General features: G+C 40.8%; 1 protein-coding gene across 1 annotated transcript in view; it reads right to left on the reverse strand.

Moving 5' to 3' along the window:
* Positions 1 to 1,774: 1,774 nt before the first annotated feature.
* The window catches only part of prkg3 (protein kinase cGMP-dependent 3), a 129,098-nt gene continuing 107,480 nt past the window's right edge, over positions 1,775 to 23,392 (reverse strand). The window contains exons 11-22 of the mRNA XM_041252782.1: positions 21,565 to 21,630; positions 20,560 to 20,607; positions 19,866 to 19,907; positions 18,723 to 18,858; positions 16,484 to 16,620; positions 16,231 to 16,320; positions 12,963 to 13,104; positions 12,213 to 12,376; positions 11,160 to 11,276; positions 10,518 to 10,580; positions 3,023 to 3,098; positions 1,775 to 2,447 (exon numbers count right to left, since the gene is read on the reverse strand). Of these exons, the coding sequence (XP_041108716.1) occupies positions 2,361 to 2,447; positions 3,023 to 3,098; positions 10,518 to 10,580; positions 11,160 to 11,276; positions 12,213 to 12,376; positions 12,963 to 13,104; positions 16,231 to 16,320; positions 16,484 to 16,620; positions 18,723 to 18,858; positions 19,866 to 19,907; positions 20,560 to 20,607; positions 21,565 to 21,630 (1,168 nt within the window). The 3' untranslated portion in view covers positions 1,775 to 2,360. The remainder of the gene's footprint in view (positions 2,448 to 3,022; positions 3,099 to 10,517; positions 10,581 to 11,159; positions 11,277 to 12,212; positions 12,377 to 12,962; positions 13,105 to 16,230; positions 16,321 to 16,483; positions 16,621 to 18,722; positions 18,859 to 19,865; positions 19,908 to 20,559; positions 20,608 to 21,564; positions 21,631 to 23,392) is intronic.

Raw genomic sequence — 23,392 nt, forward strand, 5'->3', positions numbered from 1 at the left:
TCAACAATTAGTGCACATTTTTAAGACTGAGTTTTGCCAGCCGTCACTGCTAACTGGGGCTGTGTTGTGCAGTCACATCAGACCCGGAAGAAACAGACAGCACTGAGTGAATTGTGAGCGCGCTGCTTTCATGTTTTACTAAAGGAACAAAATAAAAGCTTTGAACAAACACAAACACTGATAAACAAAACAAACAGCACAAAACAAACATAAGACAAACCCAAACAAGTATTGTGAGGGTCCAGTTGTTATTTTCTATTTTAAAGTGTACTCTCTACTGCCTCGCATGTCCTGTTCTGTTTTCTCCTCATCAAACACCCACCCCCGAGTAATTCATGCATCTATATATACAACTGTGCCGGGATTCAATTACAGTGCCTCTAGTAAGTATTCACCCCTTGGACGTTTACACAGTTTGTTGTGTTACAACCTGAAATCTTGATGCATTTAAATGGGATTTTTTTCTGATTTACACAACCTACTAAACCTTTTCAATGTGTGAGAAAATGGGGGGGTGGGGGGGTAAAAACAAATTAATTAAAAATAAAAACCTGAAAAGTCTTAATTAGCTAAGTGTTCACCCCATTTGCTGTGACACTCCTAAATAAGCTCAGGTGCAACCAATTGCCTTCAGAATTCACTCAATAATTTAAATGGAGTCCATCTGTGTGCAATAAAAGTGGTTCACATGATTTCAGATTAAATACACCTGTCTCTATAAGGTCCCACAGTTGGGTAGTGCATCCAAAACAAAGAACTACCATGAAGACCAAGGAGCTTTCAAAACAACTCCGGGATAAAGTTGTGGAAAGGCACAGATCAGGGGAGTAATATAAAAAGATTTCAAGGCAATGAATATCCCTTGGAGCACAGTCAAGTCGATCATTAAGAAGTGGAAGGAACATGACACCACCCCTTAGAGTAGGCCGTCCTCCCAAACTGAGTTTTTAGAACTTTGGAATTTGCAAAAAGGCATGTGGGAGACTGAAAAGATGTGGCAAAAGATTCTGTGGTCCGATGAAATAAAAATTTAACTATTTGGCCTAAATGAAAAGAGTTATGTCTGGCGCAAACCCAACACAGCACATCACCCAGGCAACACCATCCCTACTGTGAAGCATGGTGGTGGCAACATCATGCTATGGGGATGCTTTTCATCAGCAGGGACTGGGAAGCTTGTCAGGGTAGAGGGCAAAATGGATAATGCTAAATACAGGCAAATCCTTGTGGAAAACCTGCTTTAGTCTGCAAAAAACCTAAGACTGGGACAGAGATTCACGTTTCAACAGGACAATGACCCCAAGCACACAGCCAAAGCGACACTGGAGTGGCTTAAAAACAAGAAAGTGAATGTCCTAGAGTGGCCCAGTCAAAGCCCGGACTTGAATCTGATTGAGAATCTGTGGCAAGACTTGAAGATTGCTGTCCACCGATCCCCATCCAACTTGACAGAGCTTGAACAATTTTGCCAAGAAGAATAGGGAATATTGCATGATCCAGATGTGCAAACCTGGTAGAGATTTACCCCAAAAGACTCACAGCTGTAATTGCTGCCAAAGGTGGTTCTACCAAGTATTGACTCAAGGTGGTGAATACTTATCAAACCAAGACTTTTTTTTTCTTTTTCATTAACTGTTGTTTCTCAATAAAAATTCTCCTCCTCTTCCAAGTGTTGAGTAGGTTGTGTAAATGAAAGGAAAAAAAAAAAAAACATTTAAATGCATCAAGATTTCAGGTCACACAAAAAACTGTGAAAATGGCCAAGGAGGGTGAATACTATAGGCACTGTACTATTAATCATTCACTTGAATCCTAGCATGTGAACTAATTTGTGCAATCTCCGTGCCCACATGTTCATACACATTTATTTGCATGTGCAATCCCTGTGCCTAAATACAAATATATTACTCGTTACATAGCCCAAATTATATCCTGTGCACCAATATATATACACACCAAAAATAACACACCACATACAACATACAACACAAACTATGCACAGGGACGGGGCACACTAGCAAGGCTGATAAAGAGTGTTAATTGAAATTGATTTGATCGCGGTCTGCTGCTGATGGAGATGAACTAGTCTGATTTCAAATCGCTTTCAAGTCAGTCCCACTCGAAATGTGGCTTAACACTAATCTGCCTTTGTTTGGTAACAGGTAAGGGGTGTTTCACAGTAAAATATTAAACTGTTCCAAAAAAAAAAAAATGCTGACTGATGTATCTACTTAATTTCTTACATGCCAGATATCAAAGATGAACATGTTCAAGACTGTCCAGTCTGCCCTGTCTATATGTAAACACCACAAGCTTGCATTCCCTTGCTTTTTAGCATGGAATCTCCTGAACACAAGAGTTTAGAAATCCTTATCCCAGCCAGAGAACTCCTCCTCTGCTTTTGTTATTTCAGGTGGAAACCTGTCAAAATTTAGGTACGGTGATCCCTAGAACAAAGACCATAGGTTATGTCATTTCATACACATTTTCTTTCAGTTTATAATAGTGTTAATATTCTCTTAAGCAGTTATTAGGTGAAGTCTCTACAGAGTCTGTGTAGTTGAATAGAAAGACAATTGTATAAGACACACAGTATGTAACTGACAGGAACCACCTGCATTGATAATCATTATGTTAGGAATCATACAGTGGTTACAGTCTTATTATTCTGGGATTTTTATTAGGTCAGTGGTGTTTTTAAAAGCATACATTTCCATAAATTCTAGGCAAAAAACATTTTTTCCCATATTTATGCTTTATCACAAGTGTTTGAAGTCTATATTCCATTTTTGAATATGCAAAAAAGGGAGAGAAAAATCCTTAAGCATGCAGTCTCTACATTGCATACACAGACTGTCCATCAAATAAACAGCAGAAAAAGGATGTAGCACTTATTACATGCTACTCTAAAAAAGGCAGTGTGATACAATACAAAGTTTTGATGGGGTTTGGTCCTCGTTTTCTTTGACAACTAGGGTCTTGTCATTCATTTCCCAAAGAACAAAACTCAAGTCAAGCTTACCATTCGTATCAGTGGTATTGTGGGTGCTTCTATCTGTCCAGCCTGCAATTTCTGCCAATTTATCTTGCTGAACCACCTGGAAAGTGAGAGGGACACAATATGTTTATGTACCCTGTATTCTACACATTGAAATATACCGTATTGCATACACAATGGACAACACACCAACTGGACACAGGGCAGAAGCACCAATTACCACATATTTATTTTACAAATTATAAAACAAAAAGGATAAACAAAAAGCTAAAAAAAAATACATTTGTGGCTCATTTCTGCAGACAAAATATAAAATGGGAGTTGTATCCGCATTCTCAGCCAGACAGGCTTCTGGCTACCTCTAGCTTCTCTCCTGTACTGAGAGACTCAACCCACTGGGCTCTGATCTACCTGTGTATTAAGGTGTTCAGAGTCAAATCAATTGGAATGTCAGCTGGGAGCTGACCTTCTACATGTAAAACACACATTTTACAATAAAAACACACTATTGAACATTTATAGTCAGCACCGACATATCCAACCCTATAAAATGGTGACTTCAATGACGGTTAATTTTCAATAGAAAATTTTTTCAACAGAAGTAGTATTTTAATTTATGATTCTGAAAATACCACTTGCCAAAGAGATGACACGTGGACTGTAATAAAGTACATACTTTTAAATCTGGTATGTATTGTAGCAGAATGTAAAATTCCCCATTAACGACCCAACTGCAAAATTAAATCAAAATGTTTCTCATGCACGAACTGCGTAAAACATCAAAATTACAGAATATAGTGCTCGATAAGGCCCTAGCGTCACAGTTAACTTGCAAATGAAAATGCACAAAAGCAACTAAAGAGCACAGATTTTAAAAAAAAATACATCACAGTATCTAAAACTGTTTAATGATGAACTGAGTTACATTACCATAGCTTGTCTCGTTTGCTTTATTTTTGCTGCATTTTCGTCAGGTGAAATTAGACGAAACGCTGTGTAACTGCACAATAAAAACAGACTGATTTGGCTTGCAGAGAGAGAAAAAAAATACATAAAAAACCTGGGCTGTGACGGATAATCAAATAAATTCTAACATTGAAGAGATGGTCTTTGTATTAGAAAACTGGTGATGGAGCTGGAAGTTGCGTGATAGGTAAGTGCATTCATTATTTATATATATATATATATATATATATATATATATATATATATATAATATATTATATATAATATATAAAATATTCTAGAAATTTGTTGAAAATTAATTAAAAATAAAAACTGAAATAGCTTTGTTGTATAAGTGTCCACCCCCCTTGTAATAGCAATCCTAAATTAGCTCAGGTGTTACACCTTCAAACTCACACACAAAGTTAAGTGGCCTCCACCTGTGTTAAATTGTATTGATTCGAATGATTTCAAGATATATTCAGCAGATCCTCTAAGTTCCCTCTGCTGGGTAGTGTATTCCAAAGCAAAGACTCAACCATGAGCACCAAAGAGCTTTCAAAAGAACTCCAAGACAAAGTTGTTGAAAGGCATAGATCAGGGGATAGGTATAAAAAAAATATCAAAGGCCTTGAATATCCCTTGGACCACTGTCAATACGATAATTAAGAAGAGGAAGGTGTATGGCACCACCAAGACCCTGCCGTCCCTCCAAACTGGATGACCGAGCAAGAAGAAGACTGATCGGCTACCGACTAACGGCAACTTTGCAAGAGCTACAGGCTTTTATGGCCAAGACTGGTCAAAGTGTGCATGTGACAACAATATTCCAAGCACTTCACAAATCTGGCCTGTATGGTAGGGTGGCAAGAACGAAGCCATTACTCAAGAAGGCTCATCTTGAATCCCTTTTGAAGTATGCAACAAAACACTCAGGAGATTCTGTATCCATGTGGCAAAACGTTTTGTAGTCTGACAAAACTAAAATGGAACTTTTTGGCCTAAATGCAAAGCGTTATATTTGGCGCAAACCCAACACAATGCATCACCCAAAGAACACCATCACTACTGTGAAGCACGGTGGTGGCAGCATCACGTTATGGGGATGTTTCTCATCACCAGGGACTGGGGCACTTGTCAGGATAGAAGGGAAAATGAATGGAGTAATGTACAGAAAAGTCCTTAAGGAAAACCTGCTGCCCTCTGCAAGAAAGCTGAAACTGGGACGGAAGTTCACCTTTCAGCATGACAATGACCCAAAGCACACAGCCAAAGCTGAAACTGGAATGGCTAAGGAACAAAAAGGTAAATGCCCTTGAGTGGCCCAGTCAGAGCCACAACCTAAATCCAATCGAAAATATGTGGCATGACTTGAAGATTGCTGTCCATCAATGCTTTTCAAGCAACTTGACAGAGCTTGAACAGTTTTGTAAAGAGGAATGGTCAAATATTGCCAAATCTAGGTGTGCAAAGTTGGTAGACACCTATCCCAACAGAGGCACAGCTGTAATTGCTGCCAAAGGTGCTTCAACCAAGTATTAACTCAGGGGGATGGAGACTTATCCAATTATGATCTTTCAATTTTTGATTTGTAATATATATATATATATCTCTATATATTTCTCAAAAACGTTTTTTCTTAACAGTGTGGAGTATGGTCTGTAGATAAGTGGAAAAAAATCCTCATTTAAACACATGAAACTCTGAAGCACTGTGTGACAGGATGACAGAGGGCTGAGGCTCAGAGACAGTGTAAAGGCAAAAATAAAGTTATTTATTTAAACAAAATAATCAAATAAATAGTCACAAGGGCCAACAGAAAAGAGATTCAAACAGAAATAATAAGTGAACTTACAAAGTAAATGGTCAGGTTCCTTTTTAAACAAGACACTCTTTTCTTCTAAACACAAAACTCTCCAACACAAAGCAAACTCCCAACAAAAAAAAACACCCCCAGCCAGGCCCTCTCCCCTGGCTTTTATCCCCTGTGGCTGGAGCCCAATTAATCAATAATCATTCAATTAGAGCTCCAGCCACATTCTCACATGTTTTCTTGGCAGGGAGAAATATAACCCCCTCCCTGCCAGTTCCAAACACATTCATATAGATGGGGCAGTTCCCCGTCACACACTGAACAAAATATGAAAAAAAGTTCAAGGGGGTGTAGACTTTCTATAGGTACTGTGTGTGTGTGTGTGTGTGTGTATATATATATATATATATATATATATATATATATATATATATATATATATATATATATATAATTTGTTTTTTTAATACAAGGACAGTAAGACATGGCTGACTTGTATCAGAGTGTCGTATATCCAAGTGCTGACTGTAATGGGATATGTGGATTAATTACGTGCATTTAGATTATGTTTGTATCTTTAACTGTGACATAACATGTGTGTTAGCCAATAGCACTGAAGTTAGAATGCCTTGATATTGAAACGAGCTGGACATGAACATAGAGCTACCGCCCTCTGTTGGACGGCTTCGGGACACTTGAGAAGTGACCCATTTGCATAAACCAGAGCAAAGGACTATGGGGGGTACTTGCACTGTTGCAGGGTCCCTTTCACCGATTATTATCCAAAATTATTAAATGTTATTGAGTTAAAATTACGAGTTTTATTTTCTGTTGTTCCTGTGACCCTCTGTATCTGTCTGTGAAATGTAGATCAGTCACCGTCATGACACAGTATAGTCCATGTGTGCCCCTTCCTCTCTGTGCTCCCTGTCTGTGGCTCTCTGTTGAGAACACATGCTGTACTTTTTAAGTGTTGTTGGGAATTAACTTAAAAGCAGAAATGCTATACTGGTGTCAGAAAAGTAGAATAGAAGAAGATGCTGCCTCCTTAGAAGGACCCCAAGCAGGGAACTAGCTGCTTCCTTGAGCCTGGGAGGAGACCGGCCCCTCAGAAGCCAGGTGAGCGGGTTAACAGGAAAAGAATCTGGTGCCGCCCGATGAGAAAGCAGAGCAGCAACGGACCTCAGACCACAGAGTAACAGTGGCAATCTGGCCCGACCTTCAGCGGCAGAGCCTTTTTCAAGGCTTCAGCCCAGCGGCAGTTGACCCCACGACACAAGCTCATCTCTGTGTTCCAGCGGCAGATGGTGGGAGCCTTTCTCGGGGCCCCGGGCCAGCGGCAGTCAACACCGGGGCCCAAGCTCACCGCTACTTGACCTGCCCTCCGGACAAGAACTGTAATGCGACACTGTGCACTGCCTTCAGCATTGCTTCGGAAAAAGACCCACTGAACGCCTTGCTCTCGACTTATTCATCTGTGGCCTCTTTCCTAGCGAGCTGCACCACCATGTACATCTAGCCCACCCACGCTCTGTCTCACAGGCACTTGAGAAGGCAGAGGAAATGAAGGCTATCTTAATGGAAGAGTCCAGGGCCAGACGCCGTAGCGGAACCAGAACTGTCCAAGCTGCGGACCTTTCTGGGACTGAGAGCGAATGGGAACCCGAAGGGGAGGCCACCTGTGCCACCCAGCCCACAGAACTAGAACAACCACGGAAACCATCAAACTGTCATCAGTGTCACCGGCCCTTCGCCAAGCGGCAACCCCAGCCTGACGCTACTAAGACACCACAGCCCAAGCCGCCGGGAAACGCCAGTGGGTCGGCTTAGTCGAGGAACCGCCAACCTGTCTTACAGCATCCTCCAAACCAGCTACCCTCGGGGTTCGTTGGCACATGCGACAAGGGAGAAGCCTGAATATCCAGTGCAAGCTTAACAGGTTCCAGTTATAGGCCCTGGTCGACAACGGATCCACCATTTGCCTACTATGCTCCGACACCCTCCCTACAGACAAAGGGAGGAACCTAGAAGCATGGCACCCTTCTACAGCCAGGATTAAGACAGTCACTGGCCAAGTGACACCTGTCCATGGCAAACGAGTTCTATAGATCCGTCTGTGGGACCTCCTCCTGGCCCATGAATTCTGGTTTGCGGACATCGGGGACCCATGCATCCTAGGCTTGGATTTACTTTCTAAGTCTAAAGCGCGGTTGGAATTGGGCACCTCAGTCCTCCGGGTCACCATCTGCCCATGGGGTCTGGAGCTGGGCCGCTACCAGGGGTCCACGAGACACTGGGCCTCCAACGACACAGCCCTGCCACAGGTACCACAATGTCTCGCTCCTTCCCGAGGAAAGGACCGCCGCAACCACGCCAGCTTGGACTAAAAACCTGCCTACCACTGGCCCCGACACTGAACCCCTGGAGCTGGAAGGAGTGGTGGCTGAGCTGTGGAAATGCAGCCACAATGGCCTATCTTCCGATGAGCAGAAGTCACTCCACCACCTCTTGCATGAGTTCCATGACGTCTTCTCCGCTAACTCCCAGGTCTACGGCTGCACCAGGTTAGTTCAACACACTACTGACACCAGCTCCACACGCCCCATCCGCGAACGGCGTCGCCGCGCACCACTGGCCAAGAAGGAGGCTGCAGAATGGATGGTGCGAGATATGGCTGCCGCCGGAGTAATCGAGCCATCGGACAGTCCTTGGGTGGCCCCTGCCCTGCTAGTAAAAAATAAGGATGGTACCTACCGGTTCTGTGTGGACTATCGCCAACTCAACACGGTGACCTGTAAGGACTCATACCTGGATCGATGAGGCCCTAGACTGCGTCGCCGGATCTTCTTGGTTCAGCTCCTTGGACCTCCAGAGTGGGTACTAGCAAGCAGAACTAGACACAGCTGCAAGTCCCAAAATGGCTTTCTCCCTCGGACAAGGGCTGCGGCAGTTTATAGTCATGCCCTTCGGACTGTGCAAATCTCCCGCTACCTTTGAGTGTTTAATGGAAAGAGTCCTAGTGGATGTACCCCGGTCGGCTTGTGTAGTTTACCTGGATGACCTTATGGTGCACACCCCCACCTTTCAGCAAGACATGAACAATTTACGGACAGTTCTCTCCCGCGTCCGGCAAGCGCAACTCAAGCTGCACCCTGGCAAGTGTCACCTGCTGCGGCGAGAGATCACATTCCTTGGGCACATCGTGTGGGCAAATGGGAGCGCTACCAACCCAGAAAAGGTGAAGACTGGTCGGGACTAGCCAACGCCGACTTCCGTGGCACAGGTATGCAGCTTCCTCGGGCTTTCATCCTACTACCGACGTTTCGTGAAAGACAGCCCAACTACCCCAGCCTCTACATCGCCTAACCGAGAAAGGATGCCATTTCCAGTGGGACCCTGACTGCCAGGAAGCCTTCACCCAGACTCCAGTTCTCACCTTCTCCGATCCCCAAAAGGAATTTGTCCTGGACACTGATGCCAGCAACGTGGGCATCGGGGCAGTATTGGCACAATCGATGACGGAAGGAGAACAAGTGGTAACCTATTTCAGCAAGATGCTTGGGAAGGCAGAACAAAACTATTGCATCACCCGGTAGGAGCTGTTAGCCATGGTAAGGGCAATCAAGCACTTTAGACCCTACCTGTACAGACATCAGACCAGACGGACCATGCATCTCTCCAGTGGCTTCTGTCTTTCCAAGAGCCAGAAGGACAGGTAGCCCGCTAGATAGAGGCGCTTCAGGGGTTTGACTTTGCCATCTGCCATGAGCTAGCCGCCGTCATGCAAATGCAGAAGCTCTCTCACACCGCCAGTACTGAGCCCGCTTGGAGCAGAAGATGCTCCTGCATGAACTGGAGGTGAGGGTCATTAGCGACGGGAACAATGATGCCACGCCGCTTTTCACACCAGAAGCCCTCCAACAACTACAGCAGGATGACCCAGAGGTAGGCCCTGTCCGTCAGTGGAAGTTAGCAGGACAGCGACCTCGTAAGGAGGACCTTGCCCAGCTGTCCCCAGTAGTCAAGGTGCTCTACGGCCAGGTTTGGAAACCAAAGAAGGCGTCCTGTACCGGTGCTGGCGAGACCCTACCAAAGACTCTCACCACTGGCAACTTGTTGTTCCACGGAACCTCCGGCCCGAAGTCCGAAGTCTGCCGGTGTGACTCCTGCACTGCCAAGAAGGACCCCCTGGACCATGGCCACTCTACACTGCAGGAGTACAAAGTGGGGGCACCCCCTCAAGCGGGTGGGGTTCAATGTCCTGGGCCCTTTCCCCTGCACAGATCACAGCAACAATTACATTCTCGTGGCCATGGACTACTTTACGAAGTGACCCAAGGCATATGCGGTGCCCAATCAAGGTGCCACCACCTGTGCCGACGCCCTACTGGAGGGGATGTTCTGTCCCTGAAGAGCTACACAGCGACCAAGGAAGAAACTTCGAATCCCAGATCCTTCGTAGAGTTTGTGACCGTCTGGGTATTTGAAAAACTTGTTTTGTTTTCTTTCCCCAGTCTCTTTCTGCTGAGAAGACATGCTGTCCTTTTAACTGTTGCTGGGAATTAAACAAAAAACTCTTCTGCTAAAGATCCATTGCAGTCTCATTCATTGAACTCATGCAAGCAGAAATGCTACAATATTTTTTATTTTGACTGTTTTTGTTTTGGATCAATTTAGACGCTAATGTGACAACTGAATTAGTGCAACTCCTAAGACCTCTACCCACAGAGCTTTCCCCTGTAAATCTTTCATTATCGATACCTGTGGTTTCTGATGTCCTTTATTCCATTTTTGGTGTTTCCTAACCTTTGACCTGGTCGTTGCCTAGGAATCAAAAATAAGAGAGTGGACTGACAATGGTCAAACATTTTCAGAAAGAGTTTTAAAAGCTGAGATTCTACCTAAAATTGTGGAATACAATACCTTTTTTTTCATATCCTAAACAAAATCCTCCTCTTACTTCAGGGATGACTGTTTCTGTCTGACTGTCTTTCTGTATGTCCTTTCATGTTTTTTTACAATGATTACATTTTTTTGAGAGTTTTTAAGAGTTTTAGAATCTGGGATAATAAAAGCAGCTGTCCATTCAGTAGATCTGTATGCTCAACTTACATTTGTACATGTGCATATGTGGCTTTAAGTCAAAATGATCAACAATGATGTTACCGATTGCTTTAATTTTGAATTTATAGCTGTAGGGGGATGTGTATCACTGATGGTAGCTTTTCTGAACTACCCAGGAGGATTTGTTGGTAATGTGATGGCAGTCATGCAGATTAGTGTACATGTGGAAGAAGGGGTGTAAACTTTTGTCCTCTTTTTCATGATATCCTTATCTTCACAAACAGGTAATTGATCCATTTGCGTGTTGCAGATGTACTAGTGACAGATGGAGAAGCTTACCTACAGAGTTTGCTGATGAGAGACCTAGCTCCCTCTCCCATGTAGTGAGGAAATTTAATGATCCCATCCAGAATCTTACTGTAGACCTTCTGGGGGTCAGAGCTGGAGAAGGGGGGGCTGAAACACAGAAAGGGATGTGGATCATTCCACAGCTTGCCAAATCAATCTGTTTTGTCAGCTGTTCACTGTCAGTTTAACCTAAACTGCATTTTACTGTCCTGAAACAAGGAAAACTAGAAATGGGAGGTTAGTAAATGCTGCAGGACGTGAAGTCAGAATCTAAAATTCTGAGTGAATCCCCCATGCTCCCAATGCTAGACAATGACTGCTAGAAGCATAGCATCTCACTAAGACTTGTAGGAAATAAGTAGAAAAAGGTTTCTTGGCACCATCTTCAACAAAGGCAACCAGAAGCCAATCCTTTAAGTTCCATCAGCTTCAATTGGCCAACTCGATGACAGCATGCCAGTACATTGGTAAAGCTCACTTGTCCTCAGCTATTCGTCAGTTGCCAGATGAGCCAGTGGAACTTGGGGGAGTACAAGGGGGAAGGTTTCAGGTTGCCCCTCACCAAGATGACGCTAAGTAAACCTATCTCCTTACATCCTGCCAGTCTTAGTGAGATTCTAGGTTTACAGCCACCACAAACACTGTCTTTGTGGTGGAAGGCTGAACTACACCGTGGTAGAGCTTTCTCACTCTGCAACAAGATATTAGCAGATGAAGTAGCAGCAGTGGCTGCGATAGATTTCCACTTTACAGGAAGCTTAATAATTTTGAAAGAGATAATCACTAACATTTACATGCACAATTAATATTTTCTAAATATTAAATGTTGCAAGGAGGAATCATTTATTTAATGTAATCCTGGCTTAAGTTCAACTAGGTTTTGGAGTTCAGCATGCTTAGCTGTTGGTAATTGTTCAAATATTTACTAGCTGGAAGTCAGGCAGAGATGCACTTGAAGAGATTGTCACACTATGTACAATAACTGATTCAGGTTATAACTTGTACATACTGTTTCTATGTATATAACTATGTTTCTTGTCTCACCTTCCTGACAGCAGCTCATAGACCAGGATCCCCAGAGACCAGAAATCTGCAGCAAAGTCGTGTCCCTCATTCTGTATGATCTCAGGCGCCAGGTACTCTGGTGTGCCACAGAAAGAATATGTCTTCACCCCTCGCGTTAACTCCTTTGCAAATCCAAAATCTACCTGTGAGGGGAAACATGAAATCTACTTGTAGTTCATTTGGAGAAGCATTGGCACTTAAGGGATACTTTACTGTACATCCCCTGTATTTACCAATATTTAATTTCTTTCCTGTTTAATATACTATTTATATTACTGTACAGTTTGTTCTGTATGATTGTACATCGTGTTTCTGTTTAGATAGTTTTCTTCCAACAATTCAATCATAAATTGCCTAAAGCCTACTCAAGGCTGGTGGTGGGAAAGTGAGGTGGGGAAGAATATTAGCGTATAGCTTTTTTAATTTTATCGGGAGGATATCTGCCACTACTACACCTAAAGAAGCTTAAATATGATTCATAAAATACAACATGGAACATGTTTCAAATAAGGATCATAGCAAATAGTGATCTAAATAGAACAAGAACATACATAATCAGATCTTAAATAACTGTACAATACTTCTTCCAAATCCATTGGGTTGTCTGTTTTGCTAAGGTCCAGGGATATACTGTATACTGGTATTATCACTGTGGTATTATTCTAACCTTTCTGTAAGGCATTATATATTGAAACCAACAACAAACAAGAAAGAAAGAGAAATACCCACCAGCTTAATGTATCCATGCTGGTCCAGCATTAAATTCTCTGGCTTAAGGTCTCTGTAAATAATCAACTTCTTGTGCAAATATGCAAATGCCTCAACCACACAGGCAGCACAGAAGACAGCTATGACCTCCTCAAAGCGCCTTCTGTATCAGAAACAAACCAAAATCACCCCAATCAGCCGAGCTAAAACATCTCTGGGACATCCTTCGTCACAATAACTAAAAATATAGAACACACTCACCTTTACGCTCTCATACCTTTTCTTTGTACTCTTTCCAAGCTTCATATTGTCAAGTAATAAAATAATATTTTTTATGCTACACAGATCTCAGCTTGGAGTACGGACAGCGCCCCAGATAAGGTTTTGTGTCATTGGTAATTTACTCTCCAATTTAAACACCATGTAAGTAAAATGTATTTTGGGTGAGTAAAATGCAACATTGCTAGGCACGTGTACTTTCAATAAATACTGAATATACCATAAAACTTCAAATAATTGTTGGTCTCCAATACTCGATGGTCTTTAATAAGCGCCAGGGCTGCTGGGAAATATGGTAAATTGACGCCGGGTTATGAATAATAATATAATGCCCGTCATACTGAATGTTCCAGCCAATATACACACACGGCTTTTTCATGATATCATCTGAAATATTTGCAGATGTTAGTGATCTTATATAATAAATGCCATCTCAAATAGTTGCTGGTCTCCAATAGGTGCTGCGGCTACTGGTAAATATGGTAAATAAACGCTGGGGCATTTATTTTAAGTTTTACGGTACTTTAATGATAACTTATGGTGCATGCATTAACTTTAACTAAGTTATTTTGAACTATTTGGTCTTATAATAAAAACAAAAACAATAATTGTTGTTATTTGCTTTATTGACCACAAACTATAATGCTGTGAAACAAAGTATATATAGTGCACTAATGAAACAAAAATATAATATTGTATTCCTTATTGATCGCCTTGCTATAGCAATTGTGAACTTGTCACTGTTTTCGGTTCAGACACTCAGGATACAGGCAGAAGATATCACAGAAAAAAACCCAAAGGTTTGCACAAAACACTGGAAAACAAAAAGCTTCAAAATAAACCCACCCAGGCTTTAGCTATCTGGTGCTCTCTTTCTCTCTTTTGGTTTCTATCTTCACTCTTCTCCCCTCTTCGACACTCACCTACACACTCTCCCACAACACACTCCTTTGTCCTTTTACACCGTGTGTCCAGGGGTTGATTGACAATCATCCAATCAACGCCTGGCCACATTCCACATTTTTCTATTCACTCTCAATCAAACAATCAAACATGCCATGTGGCTGTGCAAAGGGTGACCATCTTTGTTCCAGTCACCAAACTCACCCACACACACACACACCTACACAGCCATGTGGGTGGATCTGGGGGTGGTCCACCTTCCGGTACCTTCACAAAGGGACGAGGATCAGCGATGGGAGACCCAAACAAGGGGGCAGGGGTGACTTGAGCGTAAGCCAGTGACCTAGTCACAGAGTCCACACCAGTCTGACAGGATATCTGGCAGTCTCTCCAGCAGTGAGCCTGTTCCCCACAATACTCACACTAAGGTAATCTGTAGAGAGGTGCTGCAGTCTGCTGGTGCTTCTCTTCTTGCAGCAGCAACTCTGGTTTCGGCAACAACAACTCTTGCTCTGGCTGAGCATCTCTGGCTATGTTTCTGGCTGGAGTTCACTGTGCTGGTAGAGCCAATCCCCCCAGGCCTCCAAAACAACCGCCAGACCATGGAGGCAATGTTGCCTTATCTAGTGCTTGCTCATGGAGGGGCAAGGTTAAAAAGTTCAATAGCATCCATAGCTCTGAGGATATAGGGGACCCGCTGTGGCTTGAGTCACTCTTTTGTAGGACTTTTTTTTAGGATGATCAGGTCGTTGTGTTGGGAGGTACCTGGGACTGCTGCTACTGTTGCTCTTTACTCTTTCTCCCCTCTCCAACACTCACCTACACACTCTCCCACAACACACTCTTTGTCCTGTTATACCATGTGGCCAGGGGTTGATTGAAACTCAATCATCCAATCACCACCTGGCCACATTCCACATTTCTCAAATCAAACAAATAAACAATCAAACAATGCCATGTGGCTGTGCAAAGGGTGGCCATCTTGGTTCCAGACTTCTTTGCCAAGATCCACCAAACACATACAGACACACATGCGCACCCATGCACCCATGTGCTTAGCCTCTGCTCTGTCACACAATATAAAGCATCTCAACGCTCTGCAAGCACAAACTATTGTATTTATTATATAGATTTACCTTCCAAAAACTTGTTTGACAAATAGGTAAATCGTATATTCACAAGTCACAAACACACACTGCAAGTGAATGGATTCAACCACATTTCTTCTTACAAAAACCTGACTTATTGTTCATGTGTTTCAGGCAATTCCAAGGCCAGCTGCAATTAACTGTCTTGACATTCCTATGATCCATTCTTGTACCGTATGCAGTCTATTTACAATTGATCATTGAGACACTGGGAACCAACAAAGTACAAGAAGCTTAACATGCAAACTTATGTATACAGAAAAAAAAATATGCATATTCTTTATACCTAGTACGCGGTTTATCTGGAGTGCTGGGTAAGGATGTTAGTATTTAGGATTAAACACATTTAAATATTTAAATCTAAACATAGTGACATTTTGTATCCAAAATAGCCAGCATTAGAGAGCTAATAGAATTCTGTAACTTTTTAATGAACATTAAAAAACACTACACTGTTCTCTACTGTATGAACACTACATCTGTATTTTAAAGCACATCTATGACATTTAATGAACATGTAATACTTAGAAAAAGTTTAAACTATTAACACCCCTAGCTTAACAGGAGGAAACTTACTGCAAAATAATCAACCATATTAAGCCATATGTTACTAACAATTTTATGTTCCTGACTATTTATTTGCTTGCTTATTTGCTTAAACTACATGTTGAGATCCATAAGCAATAACTCAGTGTTTTGTACAGTCGATAACAGTGGCACATACCAAAAAAAACAACAACTATGCAACAATGAAACAATGAAAGTATTAACACTGTGTTAATACTGTTGATAAAGATAGTGTTTTAATGTATTATTATCATGATTTTGTATTCAACATCTCTTTTCATCAAAACATTTTACAGCTGTGTTTCCCCCTTTTAAATGAGGCTTGGGTCACAATGGGTATTCTCCTGGTTAAAAAGCAAATAAAAAATCTATGGGTGAAAATAAAATCTTACGCTTCTCTAAGTTTGGTCCACAACTCTCCACCTGGACAGAACTCCAGAATCATGTAGACGTATCTACTGTCCTTAAATGCTGTATACAGCCTGCAAAAAGCAAGAAAATATTTTATAGATCTCTACACCCACACACACAGTGAATACACAAGTTTACCATTGAGTAAGACTGTAAATCGGATTTTGCAAAATTAATAATAATTTTTTTAAAGTTTGTTGGTTATCAAAGAGTGTGTCTGCCATGAATCCCTACCTGACAATAAAGTTGCATTGGATTTCCTGGAGAATACGTCTCTCTAGCATGACATGCTCCTGTTGTTGCTTGGAGACAATGTGCTGCTTACTGATTTGCTTCAGGGCAAAGTAGTGTTTGTTATGGAGAGTTGTAACCTTAAGCGGAAAGGGTTGAAGGTCATGGTTAAGGTTTGAAGAAAGGTTTGTGCAGATTTAGGGTAAGAAACAGATTTAAATGTGCATTTCACCTCAGCTCTACAGCATAATTTGCATAGGACTAAATAAAATTGCATTGCAAACAGCTGTCAATTCACGGAACAGGAGAAAGGACTGCAGGGAAGTAAGCCTGAGAATTAAGTTCTTGTGACTTTTGGAAGATGACATGCTTTCCCCTTGGCTCACGAAGAACCGCCTTTCGCAGAGATGAGACCGAACTGATCGGCCTCCCAGGCTGGGAAGCATTACTTCCCTCAAGGGAAACATGAAGAGAAGGATAGAGGATACATTTGAGAAGACTAGAAGTAGCCCCGACTAACAAGGAATGGCTATGCTTTGGGAGATCGGCATGGCCAATCACTGAGACAGAGCCATGCGGGGCGACAGGAATTCTGAAAGAGAAAATGAAATGAATATGCAAAGGGGCCAGAGAGAAACACTGGTATAGATGAAAGCAAGTTGTTAGTAAGGAATATGGTTTTCCTCTGGCTCAAGTGATAGAAAAAAAGAGATTTGAGAAAAGTGCAGGATTACACCCTGGCTCAGGGAGATACTGTCCTCTTGGAGGTGAGATTGGTCTGATTGGCCTCCAAGGCTGGGGAGCATGTATGCTGCCCATGGGGGGACCTGGAATGATAGAGAGATTGATAAGATAGATTTGTCCGGGGGTCCCCCGCTGGATCTCGGAGAACCCTCTTCTCGGAGGTCGAGGCCAGCCCGGCTAGGCCTTAGGTTGGGTTATAATAGTCACTTGACCCCAGAGGGAGGCTGTTGCAGAAGTGGCACTGTGTTTTGGAGGAGGAGGGGAGGAAGGTGGAAAACAATAAAACAGAGAAAGAATGAGTGTTCAACCCAGGGCTTAAATAGGAAGTTAATTGATAGATTCCTTGATTAACTAGGGAGAAGCCCCTGCACCTGTTCCCCGATCACCCAAATGGTTATAATTCAAAATTATAGCAATCTGTATGATTAATAAGTTATTCACCATATATATCAACAGTATGTAAAGATTAGTGTAGAAAAAATTATTAATGTAAAAATATAAATGTGACATACAGATAGATGGATGCATTGACAGACAGACACCTCTCTTTATCCCCAGAATTTGATAACCTCAGTAACTCAAACTAAACAATGTTAACACCAAGTTTCATGTTAATTGGATAAGCAGTTCTCCAGATACAGTATATGCACAAATTTAAGTGTGACATCGAATTGATGGATGTACTATATAGCCAACAGACACCTGCATATACCCCTATAATCTCATATCAATAACGTATGCTAAATAATGTTAAAATCTAGTTTTATAACAACTGGGGGATTCTCCTGATATATAAAATCTAAAGTGTGACATATGTTTGAATGGACAGACAACCACCCACTATATCCTCTTGCAAGGGATTTATTCCCCAGCGGTGGAAAATAAAACATGCTGGTTTCACCTAGACATCAGGACCTCCTTATACTTTTGAAAATCAGATAACCTGTGGTGATTTAATCCAATCCAAATAGGGCATGTCTTTGCTACAGAGAATGTTTATTTCATTTAAAAAAGTATTTCCAGGGGGCTGAAACCATGGAAAGCTGAACAGTTTCCAGTTTGGGGAGCTAGTAGCTAGGTAGTTCAACTGCAATGAAACATCTGGGTTCAACCTCGTAACGAAGGCTCTCTAAGCCTAAGACAATAGACCCTGCCAAGAAAATGTGTAACATAAACGAGCAGCATGGGGGAAGTGGGGTCAGAGGCCTTGTGTTTTTGCAATAAATTGAATTTTCAACCTAGTCATTGATTTAACTGGGGATAACTTGTGGCATAGTAGCACTGATATGACTGAGTGTAGTTGGGCACATGTGATGGATGCTCCCTAGCATCTAGAAGTATTGCATTGTGACAGGTTGCCACTATTCCTCCAAGCTGCTGAATGGACTACAAATCCAATATACATGACAGAGGTGAGGTGTTGCACAGCTAGTGACTTTGAAAATATGATGGGAAATTCAGTAAAAATTACAAATGAATTAGAAGGTTGTTCATGTACCAGTTCAACCCGACCAAAGCCTCCCACTCCCAGTGTGACCGGTTCTCCCTGGTATTGGCCCTCCTGGTAGAGAACTGGCACCAATTCTTCAAGCCGTGATGGGATACAAACTTTGGAGTTGTTAGTGAAAACACCACTATTCAGAAGAAACAGAGAGAAGTAGAGTTAAAGGGACTGACCGCCAAAGATTTGATTCAGAAATGTTAATTAATCCACATGGTTTGCTGAATCCAGCCTCTAAATTCTAAATTCAGTACTTTTCAAGTTCTGGTGAAGAGCTACCATGGGCAGCTAGACCTCCAAGATGTTTAAATTGTTCTGGATTGACTATCCCTTAAATATTACTGTCTACTTTGGAAATGGAAATCTGCAGCAAAAAAGCCATAGCCATTTACACAAATGTAATATTATGTTTGCTCTGATGCATTTGCAATCATAAGTTCCCTTCCAATGCCACCCCCAAGTCTCGTGTCAGTGCTTGTGTTGTATCAAGTCTCCCTCACGTGTAACAAGCAGGCTGAAAAAAATATACTGAAGGAAAACAAACAATAACATCAAAACGTTTCATTTACAAAGAAATCATGGGAAAATACAAGTGAGGAAATCAGAATTAAAGGTAAGCAATATGTTTGGTATGTTAAAACAAACATGATGTTTTGACTAGATTTAATACAGAACAGTTTTGTAGCGTGCAACGCTGTAGCAGTTTTATACACATTTTAATAGAACATAAAAAAGACAGCTGCGGTAGTTCTAGGTACCTATGTACGCCCGGTAGAGCTAATGTTAAAACTTTTAATTAAACAGTGGTTTTGTGTTTCTGCATAGCAATATGACCTGAATGCCATAGATCTTGAAAAAATAACTGGGTTGTTCACAGTTAAGTTTGTGTGAGCCATAACCGTGGCTGTAGTGATCCCATTGTGGCACCAGTACAGTAGTTTAATATTAGACTCACCCGTGCATAATTTGCACTGGTGTGGTTGCTCCCACCTTTGTAGGGCCCCCCAGAAATGCCTAGAAAATCAACTTATACAACGGTTTTTACGTTAGCTGAAAATGACATTGTAATTTATATCATGGTAAAGGTGTATGGGCTATCCAGCTTACATTTATGATAAAAACACTTTTTTTAGATCTCACCTCTTTGTGTAAGCCAACAAAGCCTTGTCAAATATATCATAACTGGAAAACAAAGATATAGTGTCAAAGCTCATCACTTTATATTACTTTACCTGCTGTATACACCACACACCTATCAAAGCTATAATCTGTTGTATATCTGCGCCTGTAAAAATTATTCTATGCGGGCACCATTTTTATATATAAAAAATGTACATTTTCATACTTTAGTATGTTTTGTTTATTCTATTGATTGTATAATTTGTAGTTTTTTGGTTTTTTTTTTTTTTTGTGAATTTAGTGCTCATGGAAGTTGAGGTATAACTGGAACAAAAGGGTAGACAGGCCCCATGAGAGCTTCCCCTCATTGCTCTGTGACAGCACCTCAAATCTTTGCAGGGTCTCTCTCTGTGTCAAACTGTGTGGTAGTTTTGTTATGTGGACTAATGTCCACTTTGAGCTGGATTGAGATGGCCAAATACATTTAATTTATAACTTGAGTTGATTTTCAATAGTTACAGTGGTATAGAGAACAGGCACTATCAGTCGTCCATAAGTCCATAATAATTCATGTGAATGGTAAAAAAAAAACTAAAAAAAAAAAACTAAAACTAAAAGCCTATGGAAAATATGGCCCCTGCATGTCACCATATATAGTAATAATAATAATAATAATAATAACAACAATAATAATAAAATTATTATTAGTACTCACTCATCAGGCAGTTCTATGTTCTCAAATGGAATGGTTTCTTCAAAAACCCTATACAAATAAAAGTGTTGGTTATTATGTATTTATTTTTATTCTGTGTGTTTGTAACATCAAAAGTTTACACTGTGGAAGATAACTACAGCTAAAAAGACAAGCCTTGGTTGTGTCGCACATGAAATTTAAAACCCTAATACATAGCACTGAATGAAGACTCTACTTTCCAAATATAAATGTTTTTTTCATGTAATATGTGCAAATCATTAGTATTCATTGTAATAATTTTATTTATAGGCAAAATGTTCAGTATAGGTAATGTTGCATGTATTGCATGTGAACTACATTTCTACCTGCTTACTGTATAAAACAACTGTAGCTATTATACTTAACTATCTACAAGTTTCACTACTGTACCCAGCAATTGTTAAACAGATGCTGGTTAGCCTACAACACACCTGAAACCAGTTGTCATTGGTTGATAGATAATATACATTGTAAGTGCTAGACAAATGCTAGACTGGTAGACAATTGACTGTGGTGACAGTTAGGAGCACTGAGCCAAAGACAAGGATACATTTCGAAAGACAGGATCAATTGTCTACAGGTACTGACCGCTGTAGAGTCTATAAAACTAACAGACTTTTTTTGTATTATGTAGTGAGTTACACAATTTTGAAGTACTGTTAGGTTTTAGAGGGCATTTACTACAGGATATGGTTGCTTACATAGAACCCAATTGGCTGTCACAAGCTGTTTATAAGGTTTGTAATTACTTGTTTGGTATCTTCTAAAATGTTTCTTATTATTCCCTCCTGGGGATCCATACATATAGATATATGCTTGTCCAACTGTTAAGAAACTTGCTAAGATATTATTCAGTGCAGATTATTGATATCATATTAAATAATAAACATAAAAACTGAAACAGGTAAAGCACTGTGTGTCTGATTGAAAGTGTCTTTACTTTCATACTGTTCATACCCCAACAGTTATGTGGAATGGAATACTCACTCTTTATCAATGGAGATGCAGGTGACAGGGCCCATTGCAGTGCATGTTGCAGTCCGACAGATTGCCCTAAAAAGAGAATGAAATCATTTTTTAACAATGTAAAATGTAATTGTATTAGCTAAATTATCACTAGTGTTTTATTTCTTTGTTGCTTTTTTCAAAATGTGATTTTTTTTTTTTTTATTATTATTTTTTTTTTTAACAAAACAGCACTTCTCATTAAAACTTGCAGTATGTACCAGGGTACAACAGTGCTAGCTTAAATCTATTGGGTCAGCTTTTCAAAGCTTCTATGTTTTATTTTGGGAAAGTGAAAAATCACATGTGCAGAACCCTCAAGTTGTTTGTTTGTACAGCGTCCGTAATCATTTAAGGGGGGGGTGGGGGTGTAGTTAAATAACTTTGGTGATAAAGAAATATACATTAACAAAAAAATATGCAACAAAGAAAGCAAGTAATAACATAAGAAAGGTTACAGACAAGAGGAGGCCATTCAGCCCATCTTGCTCGTTTGGTTCTTAGTAGCTTATTGATCCCAGAATCTCATCAAGCAGCTTTTTGAAGGATCATAGGGTGTCAGCTTCGACAACATTACTGGGGAGTTGATTCCAGACCATCACAATTCTCTGTGTAAAAAACTACCTCCTAGTTTCTGTTCTGAATACCCCTTTATCTAATCTCCACTTTTGAACCCTGGTCCTTCGAAAAAGTCCCCTCAACATTGTCAGTACCTTTTAGAATTATGAATGTTTGAAAGCACTTCACACACGCACAAAAAAGTACAATCAAACCATTAACTCAAAAACAGTCTAATACAAAATGATCTTGTCTTCAGCTAAATATTATGACGTACACTGTTAATGACTAGCTGTAAGTGATGGAGTACACCCTGCTTCTGTGTTTATTTGTATTATTTTTGTATTATTAGTTGCTGAAGACCTATTGTTATTGTTAAGATTATTAGGCTTCCAAGCCAGGATGGCTGGGGAAGCCTAATATTATTGTAAAGATCTTCTTCTTGGGAACTGGTGAAGCAATTGATCTGAAACTTTTTATATCAAAATGGCTGCCAGTAGTAAAGGCATCACAGCATCTGTCATTTTTGTGCCCCACCCCCTCAAGATGTGTTGATTGATTTATGACCCCTAAGTCTGCCACACCTTTTTTGACAGCTGTCAAAAAGGCCCTCCCTTATGCCCGCCCCTTCTTGACAACTGTCAAAAAGTACCACGTTGTTTTTTTTTTCCTGACATTAAAGGAGATCCGTAAAAACAGACCAACCATAAATATGGTGTCTGTTTCAACATGTATCCTAGTTCACATAAATAGCATAGAAGTTCCTCTGAAATAATAGTTTTAAGCCATTACAGAGAGACATAATTTGACAAGTGTTTTGGGCGCAATATGTAATAATACAGGTTATCACATAGAAAAATAAAGTTAGAAAGAAGAATAAAGAGGTGAGTGTGCATTTATCTTTTGACAATGCAAAGAGCCCTCTAAAATAACAACCGGAGCTGTTACCATTCAGAGGATCCACAAATGCATAAAAAAACCTTGATCATAGGTACGTAATATTATAGGCTATTATACGGAAAAGTGTGCGCATTTATCTTTTGACATCTTTCAGCAGTTCTATGACAATAGCCTGAACCATTATCGTGTAGAGAACCCCTGTTTACACCACAGCTTCATAATCAGCATTATACTGAGAATTAACCTTAACTGAATGAAGAAAGTCCACTGGAGGTCCCCTATTAATTAGGAGATGTGGCCCCGTGGTGGGTATTAGAGCCTTCCAATAATCCCTTCCCTGGTGAATTAGCAT

The sequence above is a fragment of the Polyodon spathula genome, chromosome 6 (genome assembly GCF_017654505.1).
Source record: "Polyodon spathula isolate WHYD16114869_AA chromosome 6, ASM1765450v1, whole genome shotgun sequence".
Classification (NCBI taxonomy): domain Eukaryota; kingdom Metazoa; phylum Chordata; class Actinopteri; order Acipenseriformes; family Polyodontidae; genus Polyodon; species Polyodon spathula.